At 40.7% G+C, this 12,996-nt stretch overlaps 1 protein-coding gene across 1 annotated transcript in view; it reads right to left on the minus strand.

Moving 5' to 3' along the window:
* Positions 1 to 11,318, minus strand: part of LOC135540104 (membrane-associated guanylate kinase, WW and PDZ domain-containing protein 3-like) — a 178,559-nt gene extending 167,241 nt beyond the window's left edge. Inside the window, exon 1 of the mRNA XM_064966482.1 lies at positions 10,326 to 11,318. Coding sequence (XP_064822554.1) covers positions 10,326 to 10,632 — 307 coding nt within the window. The 5' untranslated portion in view covers positions 10,633 to 11,318. The remainder of the gene's footprint in view (positions 1 to 10,325) is intronic.
* Between the last annotated feature and the right edge of the window lie 1,678 nt (positions 11,319 to 12,996).

A 12,996-nucleotide genomic window follows, 5' to 3' on the forward strand; every position in this document is an offset into this window, starting at 1 on the left:
TTTAGGAACAACTGTCATTGATTCTCCCCTTAAGCATGGGCCAGAGATGTGAGATGTCACTATAGCCACCACTGACTAACTACCCAGACCAGAGTGTCACTTTTAATCCAGCAGCATTTATTATTATGTCCCCTCCCCATTGGTGTTCATCCACTGGAAGATGAACTCAGGCCACCTTTAAATCGCTCCAAGGTAATGGCCTGGACATTACTGTGCTCTTTTAAAGGAATATAGCCACTAGCTTAGTTTTTTGACTTTGGCCAATTGATAGTCCGTTATAAACATCAGCCATGGAGAGATTTCGTGTGTGTGTGTGTGTGTGTGTGTGTGTGTGTGTGTGTGAAGCTTGTGATGGGAAACCTGCCAGTGATACAGCTCAGTGTGGCGATGATGATAGGAGGGGGCAAGGGAGGGAGATGGCTCTCTCAGGATTAGTGCCAGGGCAGTGTTCATGTGTGTGTGTGTGTGTGTGTATCCAGGCAGGCAGTACACACATTGGGGAGAGTTGCATTGCAACTCGCGTTAGCACAATGAGTACTTAGCACCTCTCAATAGAGTGCCGGCCATAATTTGCAAACTGATTCTACATGTAGAAATCAGAGAAAATGCCAGGTGTCAGACACCTACCGTCAGCAAGCGAACGAAGAGCGAACAAATGGCAAATGAACGGTAGGCTGTCGTCCAGAGCGATGTGTTTTCTCTATTACTGGCCGCGTGCCAATGAGACCATACATGGCCAAGGCAGCGGCAGAGCCTCAGACTGACTGAAGAGTCCTTTACAGGATGACATGAACTCCCAAAGCCTCACATCCAGGAGCACTGGGGTTTTCTCTTACTCCCATATTCAACAACATTCTGCTGTCCTCATGCCTCTCTTCAAAGGACAGTGTTGGATACTCCAGCTCGATTCGTTCTCTGTACTTTGGGCTTTTCACAGTATACTTTAGACCGGTGTTACTCACAATGTTTTTGTAAGGGGGCCACTTTGGGTTGAGACAATCATTTGTAAGAGAAATAAAGAAAGATAAATAAAGAGAGAGTAATTCATGAGGAAAGGTTGATCAGATTGGGACACTTCGGGCATGGAGAAACACTTGCACAACTTATAGTCATGCTCTAGCATTGCGGCAGCAGCAGCAACCTTCTTAGTTCTTGACAGGCTAACATGTCCCTCTGTGGCACGGATGTTGGTGATTACAGTGTTAGGGGCCTGCTGGTAGTAGTCTCTGAATAACAATGTGACAAAGTGCTTCAAACATGCTATTTGTAGAAGATTAGATCCACATACTGGGACCCATTGTAATCATCATCAGCGCCTGCTGCTAGGAACACAGCTAGGGTTGCAGAGCTACGGGTAATTTACCAAAAGTTCTTATGTAATTTTGGTCATTAAAACAGGTAATCTATGGCAATCTAAGGTAACTTTGGCAATTTATAACTAGAATAACTTAAAACATTTATTCATATATAATTTAATGTATTTAAACACCAATGGTATTCACAAAGTTGATGGTTTATATTTAGAATAATGTGTTACAGCTTTGTCATTCTTTTTTGTGTATTAAAATCTTATTTAATGATTTTATATTTTAAATGTGATAAGGCCACACAGAGCACCAGAGATTATAGACACCTGTGATAATCTGAAGTACCCAAGAAGGCCACTAATGTCATTTTATAAAAGTCCCAAAATACCTTGAAAGTTACCAAAATGCTGGTAGTTTACTGGTAAATTTCAAAAGTTTCCAGTAATATACACTCCCTTTGCAACCATAATCACAAGACAAGCTCTATCAGATGTGTGAAGCTTGATGAAGGTGCATATAACTGTAATGGGCCTGCAGGACCTCAATATGCTTTTCACATCACGTTGACTGATGTACATATCTAGCCCACTAAGCTCTCTACCTCTATGACGTCAGAGTTCTCATTGCAAGTGAGATCAATAGGATCTCAGCAGCGGTGGCATAGTTTGGGAGTGGCTAGCTCAGCTCAACACGCTCTCTCCAGCTGGGTCGTTCTACAAAAAGAGTGCCTTCGATATTCTAGATAGAAATTGTGAACCAATATTTGCATTTTAAAAGCCTCTATTATTAAATGAATAAAGGCTTGCTAAAGTGCCACAATTCAGTGTAACTTCTAGGAAGATTTCAACCCACTTAATGAAATAAAATCTCAAAGTTTCCATTGCAAAGCCCTAGTTATTTTGTTGCTTTGACAGTCATTTCTGAAGATCATTATTTCTCTCATATGATTAGTGATTCATTCCCTCATTTTAAGGTCAACCCTGTTACATGAACTGAACTCTTGTTTTAAAATGGTGAAACTATTGCTTTATTATTATTTTGCGCCATTTTCTCAAAAGGTCGAGCAAAACACATTTAACCCTGTTACCCATAGATCGAGAGGTAGCATTTTTTTTCTGACGCTTGCATTCAATTGCCACTCCCTGTCACAAGGGGATTTAGGGATGATTTAAGATGAAATCGCCAACTCTGTTGTTACGGTCAACACTTACTATTAAGTACATGTATATACAGTACAAGTCAAAAGTTTGGACAAACCTACTCATTCAAGGGTTTTTCATGATTTTTACAATTTTCTACATTGTAGAATAATAGTGAAGAAATCAAAACTATAAAATAACACATATGGAATCATGTAGTAACCAAAACAAAGTGTTAAACCTTGAAAGCTTTGCACACCCTTGGCATTCTCTCAACAAGCTTCATGGGGTAGTCACCTGGAATGCATTTCAATTAACATGTGTGCCTTGTTAAAAGTTCATTTGTGGAATTTCTTTCCTTCTTAATGCGTTGGAGCTGATCAACTGACCGGTGCCCCTGCACATTACTTTAAGACATGAAGGTCAGTCAATACGGAAAACTTCAAGAACTTTGAAAGTTTCTTCAAGTGCAGTTGCAAAAACCACCAAGCGCTATGATGAAACTGAATCTCATGAGGACTGCCACAGGAAAGGAAAACCCAGAGTTACCTCTACTGCAGAAGATACGTTCATTAGAGTTACCCGTCTCTGAAATTGCAGCCCAAATAAATGCTTCGCAGAGTTCAAGTAACAGACACATCTCAACATCAACTTTTCAGAGGAGACTGCGTGAATCAGGCCTTCATTGTCAAATTGCTGCAAAGAAACCACTTCTAAAGGACACCAATAATAAGAAGAGACTTGCTTGGGCCAAGAAACTCGAGCAATGGACATTAGACCGGTGGAAATCTGTCCTTTGGTCTGATGAGTCCAAATTTGAGATTTTTGGATCTAACCACTGTGTCTTTGTGAGACGCAGAGTAGGTGAACAGATGACCTCCGCATTTGTGGTTCCCACCGTGAAGCATGGAGGTGGTGTGATGGTGCTTTGTGGGTGACACTGTCAGTGATTTATTTAGAATTCAAGGCACACTGAACCAGCATGCCTACCACAGCATTCTGCAGTGATACACCATCCCACCTGGTTTGCGCTTAGTGGAACTATCATTTGTTTTTCAACAGGACAATGACCTAACACACCTACAGGCTGTGTAAGGGCTATTTGACCAAGAAGGAGAGCGATGGAGTGTTGCATCAGATGTCCTGGCCTCCACAATCACCCGACCTCAACCCAATTGAGATGGTTTGGGATGAGTTGGACCGCAGAGTGAAGAAAAAGCGGCCAACAATTGCTCAGAATATGTGGGAACTCTTTCAATATTGTTGGAAAAGCATTCCAGGTGAAGCTGGTTGAGAGAATGCCAAGAGTGTGCAAAGTTGTCATCAAAGCAAAGGGTGGCTACTTTGAAAAATCTAAAATATATTTTGATTTGTTTAACACTTTTTTGGTTACTACATGATTCCATATGTGTTATTCCATAGTTTTGATGTCTTCACTATTATTCTACAAAGTAGAAAATAGTACAAATATAGAAAAACACTTGAATAAATAGGTGTGTTCAAACTTTTGACTGGCACTGTGTTTATTTTTTAATTCTTGAGATGGGAAAATGTGTTTTTTTGTGAAGTTGAACATGTGCTCTTTATGACAGAATGCTAAGGCACCAAGTTGGTGGAACGACCCAGCTAAAGCAGAAGCCAGATGTGTTCCTGACCAGAGGGCCTCTCAGCTTGTGTTCCTCTCCATTTTTTTTAGGCAAATGACCAACACGAATCCCATTCCAATGACAGGTCTTGCTTTATCAAGACTCTAGAGCCACTTTCAGATAGATATGGAGTTATCCATTAACGTGATTAACCCACGCCCACCCTCTCCATCGGATACCATTACAAGGTGGAGAACAGGATCCACTCACATTGCTGTAATCAGCAGGTAATGTGAAATATGGTGGTGTGTGTGAGAGACAAGGCTGTGAGAGCCAGGCTGCTCCACTGCCTTCCGTCCACTCATTAGAGGGACCCACTGTAGACAAATACAGCATGCATACCATTACAGAGATGTGGTTGGTCACATCTAAGACCGCTAAAAAATACAGTATTGCATTAAGTCAATAGCCAGGGCCATGGTGTCTCATTTGGGCACATAAAGGCTTTGAAATTGAGTGAATGTGGTCTTCAGGGCATGACACCTATAGGTGTGATTAGGGACTGAAAGACTATAAAATAGTTATTTTATAGGAGTAAATTGTATATTTTCTGCAGTGATTATATGTAGGTGATATGCAGCAACACTGAACAGAGGAGGTAATGCAGTGTAGTACACTCACCATCTCTCAACATTTCCATCATGAATTCTAATCCCTAGGTGGAACCTGCAGAAACATACATTTATTAAAGCAAACGTTTCATGATACATGCATATTTCTGTAGCTTTTAATAAAAGCATTCCTCAGTTTAATCACATTCTCTATTGAATAAAATGCACAGGTGCCACAAGTTCTTGCCTTTGGCTCTATGTGCCACCATCATTAAATTTGCAGATGACAACAGTGGTAGGCAACAACCTCTCCCTCAATGTGATCAAGACTAAGGAGACGATGGTGAACTACAGGAAAAGGAGGACTGAGCACGCCACCATTCTCATCGACTGGGCTGTAGTGGAGCAGGTTGAGAGCTTCAAGTTCTTTGGTGTCCACATCACCAACAAACTAACATGGTCCAAGCACACCAAGACAGTCGTAAAGAGAGCACGACAAAACCTATTCCCCCGCAGGAGATTGAAAAAAATGTGGCACGAGTCCTCAGATCCTCAAAAAGTTATACAGCTGCACCATCGAGAGCATGCTGACTGGTTGCATCTCTGCCTGGTACAGCAACTGCTTGGCCTCCGACCGCAAGGCACTACAGAGGGTAGTGCGTACGGACCAGTACATCACTGGGGCCAAGCTTCCTGCCATCCAGAACCTCTATACCAGGCGGTGTCAGAGGAAGGCCCTAGGAATTGTCAGAGATTCCAGCCACCAAATTCATAGACTGTTCGCTCTACTACCGCACGGCAAGAGATACTGGAGCGCCAAGTCTAGGTCCAAGAGGCTTCTAAACAGCTTCTCCCCCAAGCCATAAGACTATTGAACATCTAATCAAATGGCTATCCAGACTATTTGCATTGCCCTCCCCCCTTTTTAACACTGCTGCTACTCTGTTATTATCTATGCATAGTCACTTTAATAACGCTACCTACATGTATATATTACCTCAACTAACCGGTGCCCCTGCACATCGACTCTGTACCGGTACCCCCTGTATATAGCCTCGCTATTGTGAATTTTACTGTTGCTCTTTAATTATTTGTTACTTTAATTTCTTATTTTTCTTAAAACTGCATTGTTGGTTAAGGGCTTGTACGTAAGCATTTCACTCTAAGGTCTACACCTGTTGTATTCGGCGCATGTAACAAATACAATTTGATTTGATCTACCAATGCTTTCCAGCACAGCTATGCCTTTAGATTTAAAACTTCTCAAACAGCCTAATTCCCACAATGTGATTAATACTGCGGTTATACTACACTCCCAACTCCTCCTCCTAGCTCTTCCTTTCAGCTGTCAGCAGATACAGGAAGTCCACCAGCTCCATGGTCCAGGGGAAAGAGAGCAGAGGACCTGGCAACAGCAGCAGTACAACATCTGGTGGACCAAGCTCTGTCAGCTTCATCCCCTCACACTCTGCTCTCCCCTCTCCCGCCAGCCATTAGCACTATATCACAGCTTATCTTCCTGGCCCATCGCCATTACGTACCGCACCGCCTCCATCAGCATGGAGACAGAAACACCTGCTGCCTCAATTATGCAAAAGGTGTGAATTAAACATGAGCTTACCGCACAGGAAACACTGTGTGCACACACGTGTGTTCATCCACGTGCGCAAAGACACACACACACAAACTATTACAGCATAGAATCAAATACTGATCATACAAAAAGCTGTTCGTTACAGGCGTTTCTATGTGAGATTTGACCATTGTAGCAACAAACATTGCTAAGGAGGAGTCTCTGCAAGACAGTATAAGCCCTCACTGTCACCCGTCATATAGACATTCACGGAATAATAAAGTTAGCTCAGGCCGTTGTTGCTGCTGGTGATGATGATGAAAGTAGAAGGTGATGAGGAATATTGCCATCACTACCAACTTAAGAACAAAAACAGCATAGTGTGGGAGTTGAACCTCGAGCCAAAGGCTGAGCTGATTCCTTCTCTCTACCATGCCCTTTATTTATCAACCTTGGTAAGTGGGGCATAGTGTGTGGTGTGAGGAGCTCTGGGGGCATGCATTGGAGGACACACACAAACTCTCACTCTCCCACACACAGCTGATGTTCAGTGCTACTGGCCTGGAGGCCAAAGAATCAGACGCTGCTGATGCAACCTTTTGCACAGTCTCAGTTGTTGTTTAAGTATTTCAATTCAAATACACAGCACCCCTTCCCCTATACCAGATAAACAGCCAGCCAACCATCCAGCCTGGCTGACATCGGAAGCCCGTAGAGTTCATACAGACTGCAGAAACCCGGGATCTATTAGGCCCATAAGATAGGAATTGATTAAACCGGCTTATAGCCCTTAAAGCTGGAATCCATAGATGATACATCCATTTTTGGACTTCCCAATTAATGATATACCCTACCCCATCGAAGTGGTACACTACAAAGCAAGCTAGATCTACTCCGGCTTTAATAAAGTTAGCCAGCTTCAGTTAGCTTCACATTCCATGTCAGGCTTCATCCGTACTACGCCGGTGGATACCACTTGTTGGCCTGCCACAGACTCTTGGAGGCTTGTAACTGCAAGTGCATGTCGCACATGGCTAGTTGAACACCTAACTCTTCAGAGACAATGCTGAAACATCAGTTTGAGTAAAAGGCAGAACAAAAACACAATAAATAAAAATAAATACACGAGAAAGTAAGAAGCTATAAATACACAGTTGAAGTCAGAAGTTTACATAAACTAGTTTTAATGACTCCAACCACTACACAAATTTCTTGTTAACAAACTATGGCAAGTCGGTTAGGACATGCTCTTTACGTATGTAGGTAAAAAGCATGTCCTAACCGACTCTGTTTATCATAAATTATATCCTTACCACTATACATAGCTACCTCTATCACTCCAGTATCCCTGTATATTGTAAATATGGTATTTGACGTGTGTGTGTGTGTGTACACACACAGGCACACACACACACACTTAAAATACCATATTTACAATATACAGGGATACTGGAGTGATAGCGGTAGCTATGTATAGTGGTAAGGATATAATTTATGATAAACAGAGTAGCAGCCGCGTAAATGATGGTACCAGTAATCCATGGGCGAATCAGTGCCACATTTTCATTTGTGACAAAATCAAATAAGTTTATCTTGCAAATTCAGCAGGCTATGGTGTGAAATAGGCTTTTATAAGTGTAGTCTTTATTTTATTACTTATCATTAATGCAGTCTTTGGTGTGCTTATCAATGCACAATCACATTTTTCCAACTCCTATTGCTTCGTCTGTGGAACAGCTTGATATGTTCTAGCCATAGACATACACTATTTATGCAAAAGTATGTGGCCACCCCTTCAAATTAGTGGATATTTCAGCCACACCCATAGCTGACGGGTGTTTAAACATCAAGCACACAGCCATGCAATCAAAGACAAACATTGGCAGTAGAATGGCCTGACTGGCCTGGCGCTACAAAGTACTAACTTAAGGGGGCTGAATAATTTTGCACGCCCAATTTTTCAGTTTTTGATTTGTTAAAAAAGTTTGAAATATCCAATAAATGTCGTTCCACTTCATGATTGTGTCCCACTTGTTGTCGATTCTTCACAAAAAAATACAGTTTTATATCTTTATGTTTGAAGCCTGAAATGTGGCAAAAGGTCGCAAAGTTCAAGGGGGCCGAATACTTTCGCAAGGCACTGTAAGTCCCGACAGCAATGCTCCAACATTAGTGGAAAGCCTTCTTAGAAGAGTGGAGGCTGTTATAGCAGGAAAGTGGGACCAATTTCATATGAATGCCCATGATTTTGGAATGAGACGTTCGATGAGCAGGTGGCAACATACTTTTGGTCATGTATAATGCATAGAAGGGTTTTGGAACCTCTAACCCTGGCAATTTGACTGTTAAATCTACAATATGGAACTTTTTGGGTGATCTGACCAAATTCACATAGGAAATGGGAGTTATAGATCTGTCACTCTCATTGAAAGCAAGTCTAAGAAGTGGTAGATGTGTTCTATGTGCACCATTTCTATGCTTCACATTTTTAAGTTTATTTTTTTGTGTCTTCTACTTTTGTTTTCATACAACAGCTTCAAACAGCTGAACATGTTTTTGAAAATGTGGTTATGGAAAATATATTCCACAGTGGTTTAGATGGTAAAATGACTGCCTGTTTTGTCACAAACTGAAATTAGGCAAAGTATTAGAATTTTTGCAACCAGGAAATGGAGGAGCGATTTCTGCAGTGCACCTTTAAACAACTCATGCGTACGATAGCAATGGCTGCCAGGCTTGAACTGAATGGGAACTGCCATCTATTAATTATAGGTCTATGGTTGGTTGCAGCTGTCAGCCAGCCTTTAGCAAATTTCGAAATACAAAATCAGGCAAAAAATTTACAATATGGAGACTAAATGCTGTCTTTAACTAAATGTATAATGTATTACAAAAAAATATACTACACAAAAAAACATTGGATTCATAAAATAATTAAACAGTCGTATTCCTCAAATAAAAGGGGGTGATGACACAATCTTTGCAAGATGGAGGGTATCTGATTTCTTTGGTCATCAACTCGGGGCTCAGACAATTAATTTAGGATAAATGGAGTTAGCCTGCCATGCAGCAGGTTAGTTCTGAAGGATTCGTTGCCATAGAAATTTACCTGGCTAAAAGGTGAGCCACTTTTGTGGTACAGGTTGTCTCGAGTTGACCCCAGAGTTGACCAAAGTTACCTAGCTAAGTCCTCAAACCTGATTCATAGTATAGGGCTCTGAACTCAAAATAAAAGCTTGTTTACATCAATGACTGTAAGCAAATTTAATATAAACAAACCTGTATAGCCTCAAAACACAGTTAAAACTATAATGTTGATATCGTGGATTTTCAGTCCTTGCATCCATAGCTCTGTCTATGAATTTGACAGTGGTTACATTTACTGTTGTTTTATTTCTTTACCTACCTATTGTTCACCTAATACCTTTTTTGCACTATTGGTTAGAGCCTGTAAGTAAGCATTTCACTGTCAGATCTACACCTGTTGTATTCAGCGCACGTGACAAATACACTTTGATTTGATTTGATTCTCCAGGCACATCCCTCAGCTTTTTACCAACACACAGGCCGGGTGGCCACTTTGTTATTGCTTCAATAAAAGGAGTCTTGCTAGAGGTAGGGGTCCATGTCTGTACAGTGGGGTTAAATGACTTGCCATGCCACTCACAACACAACCAGCAATGTGAGAGGCATTGGCATTTATCAATATCAGAAAGCAGACTTGACCAACGCTCAAAGCCAAATGGCATATGTGACGAGCCCCAGTAAGGGATGGACATTGCCTCCTCTGTATGACAGTGTAATCACTCCAAGAAATATGTAGGAATAATAAAAGCGCACGTTATTTCACATTGAATTATAGCTAGAACAACCGGTATAATTACCGGACACCGCAAGTATGCCAATTTGTTATCCGAGACAAAAAAATAAAGTGATATAATAAATGGTAAATACCACCATAAAATATGTACTTAATTATAAAAAATAATTACACACAATTATTCAACTGGAAATGTTAGTTGGTTGACTACTCTGGCATAGAGCATATGTAGGCTAATGTAGTGAGGCCACTTTTGTATATCAAATACTTGAAGTAAAAGAGGACGCACCTGGTTTGACGGTCTTCAAACGAATGGGCTCCCGAAAGTGCCGAATGACAGCATGCGTGTCGCGGTTTGTAAGTCCACTGACTGGTGTTCCGTTGATCTCCAACAAAACGTCACCGAAATAGGGCATTGTACCGACGTGGCACAACATCACATCCAACTTCATCTGGCCCAGGTAAGGGAACTCTCCGTGTTCAGCACCCCCCAGCACCTCCACCACATTGCCGAATTCTCCGAGGCTTCCCCATGACACTGCACACTCCTGCACCTTGCTGGACCAATGTTTCTTCTTTTTCAGCGTTCTGGACATACTGTATATTTTTGATGTGGTTCGTCACTGAACTGAAAGGGTATCTTTGGATTTGCTTTGTTTCACAAGCACTAATGCAGGAGAAAAATATGGGCGAACAGAGATTTCTGATATTGAGTTATTCACTGGATCTGGTCGGAGTTTAATTTCTCTGTTATAATTGAGAATTCACTTTTTCCCGGGTAATGTGTAAATACATGTTCTATTGTCCAAGAAACCACAGTAATGCTGGAGTAGCATGACTTCCAATAAAATTCACTATTCGGGCAACATGAGCTGGCTATTCCACTGAAAATACGTCCGTAATATTGCAAAACTCCCAATGGTCTTTGTGCGTAAAACAGTAAATAAGACAGCAATACAGTGACTGCATAAATGCATCAATGTGTTTCAGCCTCTCCATCACCTTATCATAGGTTGGTTCTTCTTATTCTCCTAAACCTTTGGATGGAAGTTGTCAAAACAAGGTATCCACTCACCTCACCATAGACTGCGTGAGAGACAAATCTTCTCGGAGATTTGGGACATCGGAAGCCGTATATTTAGTGCGTCAACGAGAGTGCCTTTAAACCTGTGACAGAAAACTGCTGGTGTCGTTATCACAGCATTCACTTAATGGTCATTTATTCTCGTTCTAGGTCGTAGTTCGCATCCCACACATTTTGATGATGACAAGCGCGACTGCATCCCTGGCCACAGGTTAAACACACCTGGCACAGTAGCAGCGCCAAGCAAAATGCGCGAATCCCGGAACGCCCATTTATGCAGATGTCATTGCGCTCCGCTCAAATCAACAACCTTTTACACGGGCTCCATCCCTCGGTGTATAGTAGCAGAATGAACACTAAAAAATATTGCATACACATTATAGTGGGTCACTTTAGCAGTCTTGTATAATAGTAGGCTAGATAACGCAACGGTAAAGTGGTGTATAACTGTATAAATGTTTTGCCAATACATAAGATGGCATATGTCAGCAAAACAATCAGACAAAACTGCACAAATAAATCAGTGTTATAAACTAATAACTTAGTTTGTATAAACTACGTATAACCCCTTTATACATCCTTAAGTTTTAGCAAAAAATATAATTACATTTTGTATTCTTGCTCTCAATACAGACAAGGCCTACACTTATTGCATGGCAGAATTATTTGGGGGGAGGTTGAATCCTGTAATGGATAATAGGGAACTAAATACGGGCTACACAGTTGCTGTTAAAATTCATACAATTTTGGACACAAATTGCTTATAATCCTAGTGTGTATTATTCCCTGCCCCCACAGTGCCACCCTCTGACTATTATATATATCACTTCAACCCAGCAGAAGTGGAAAAGTAAGGCACATTCATTCAATTAAAAACATATTGTTATAAAGTAAAATAGTTTAATCAGACCATATTGCCATTACTCTCTTCCCTGTGATACATATTTATTTGCTAAACTGACAGGGACAGTCTGATTCAACAACAATGGGCCTAAATCAACCTCAACAAATTGCTAGCATTATGTGATAGTTAACTCACTTTGTAGTGGCAGAGAAGTCAAGAAATGTCAAATAAATCCAGACACACAGATATTTATTAACTTACTCTCTGCAGGGCAGCCTATACGGTGTCACGTTCCAAAGTGCTTGCTTCTGCATACCAGACATTATCTGGATGAAACATACCAAACACACATCTCACGATTGGACATCGTATTTAATAATTAGTTGACTGGTGGAGGGTGGTGAGCAGCACTGTCATGATGATGCCTTCGGTGAGGTGTAGGAATTGACTCACTTTCACCTAGTTCTGTTCTACACACCCTGAAAAGCAAAGACTCAATGATTAGTCAAACTGATACTTCTCTGCATACTCTGTTAAACAGCAGCAATATATGCACCTAATAGTGTTGGTGTGGGAGGAAAAGGCAAACTTTTTAAGACCAAGATCCGTGAAAATATGATTACCTTTTAAGGTTGGCATGACTATTGACCTTTTTTTTTTCTTACTTCTTCAAAGCCATTTTAAATTTTAAACCACATATGGCCAGAATGATCACATTTGTGATCATTTTAATGATAGCTACATATCAAGAAACAAAAATGTTTTTAGTTTTTTTTTTTACAGAATATACAACTAGTCAAGATACAAAAACTTTGATAACAAAGAAAACAAGCAGCATTTTAAATATTGCTAGAGCATTACTGATGAACTTTGGTATAAAGTGAAGAAAAAAAACAAGATAGTGAGCAATACAAAGCAAAGATAAAGATGGGTTGGTAAAAAATAAAATAAAGTTTGCTTTAAACACAAATGCATGTCATGTGGACATAGTTGAGCTCCCATTAGAAAAAAAACACAGTCACTATACAAATC

The sequence above is a fragment of the Oncorhynchus masou genome, chromosome 5 (genome assembly GCF_036934945.1).
Source record: "Oncorhynchus masou masou isolate Uvic2021 chromosome 5, UVic_Omas_1.1, whole genome shotgun sequence".
Taxonomy (NCBI): Eukaryota; Metazoa; Chordata; class Actinopteri; order Salmoniformes; family Salmonidae; genus Oncorhynchus; species Oncorhynchus masou.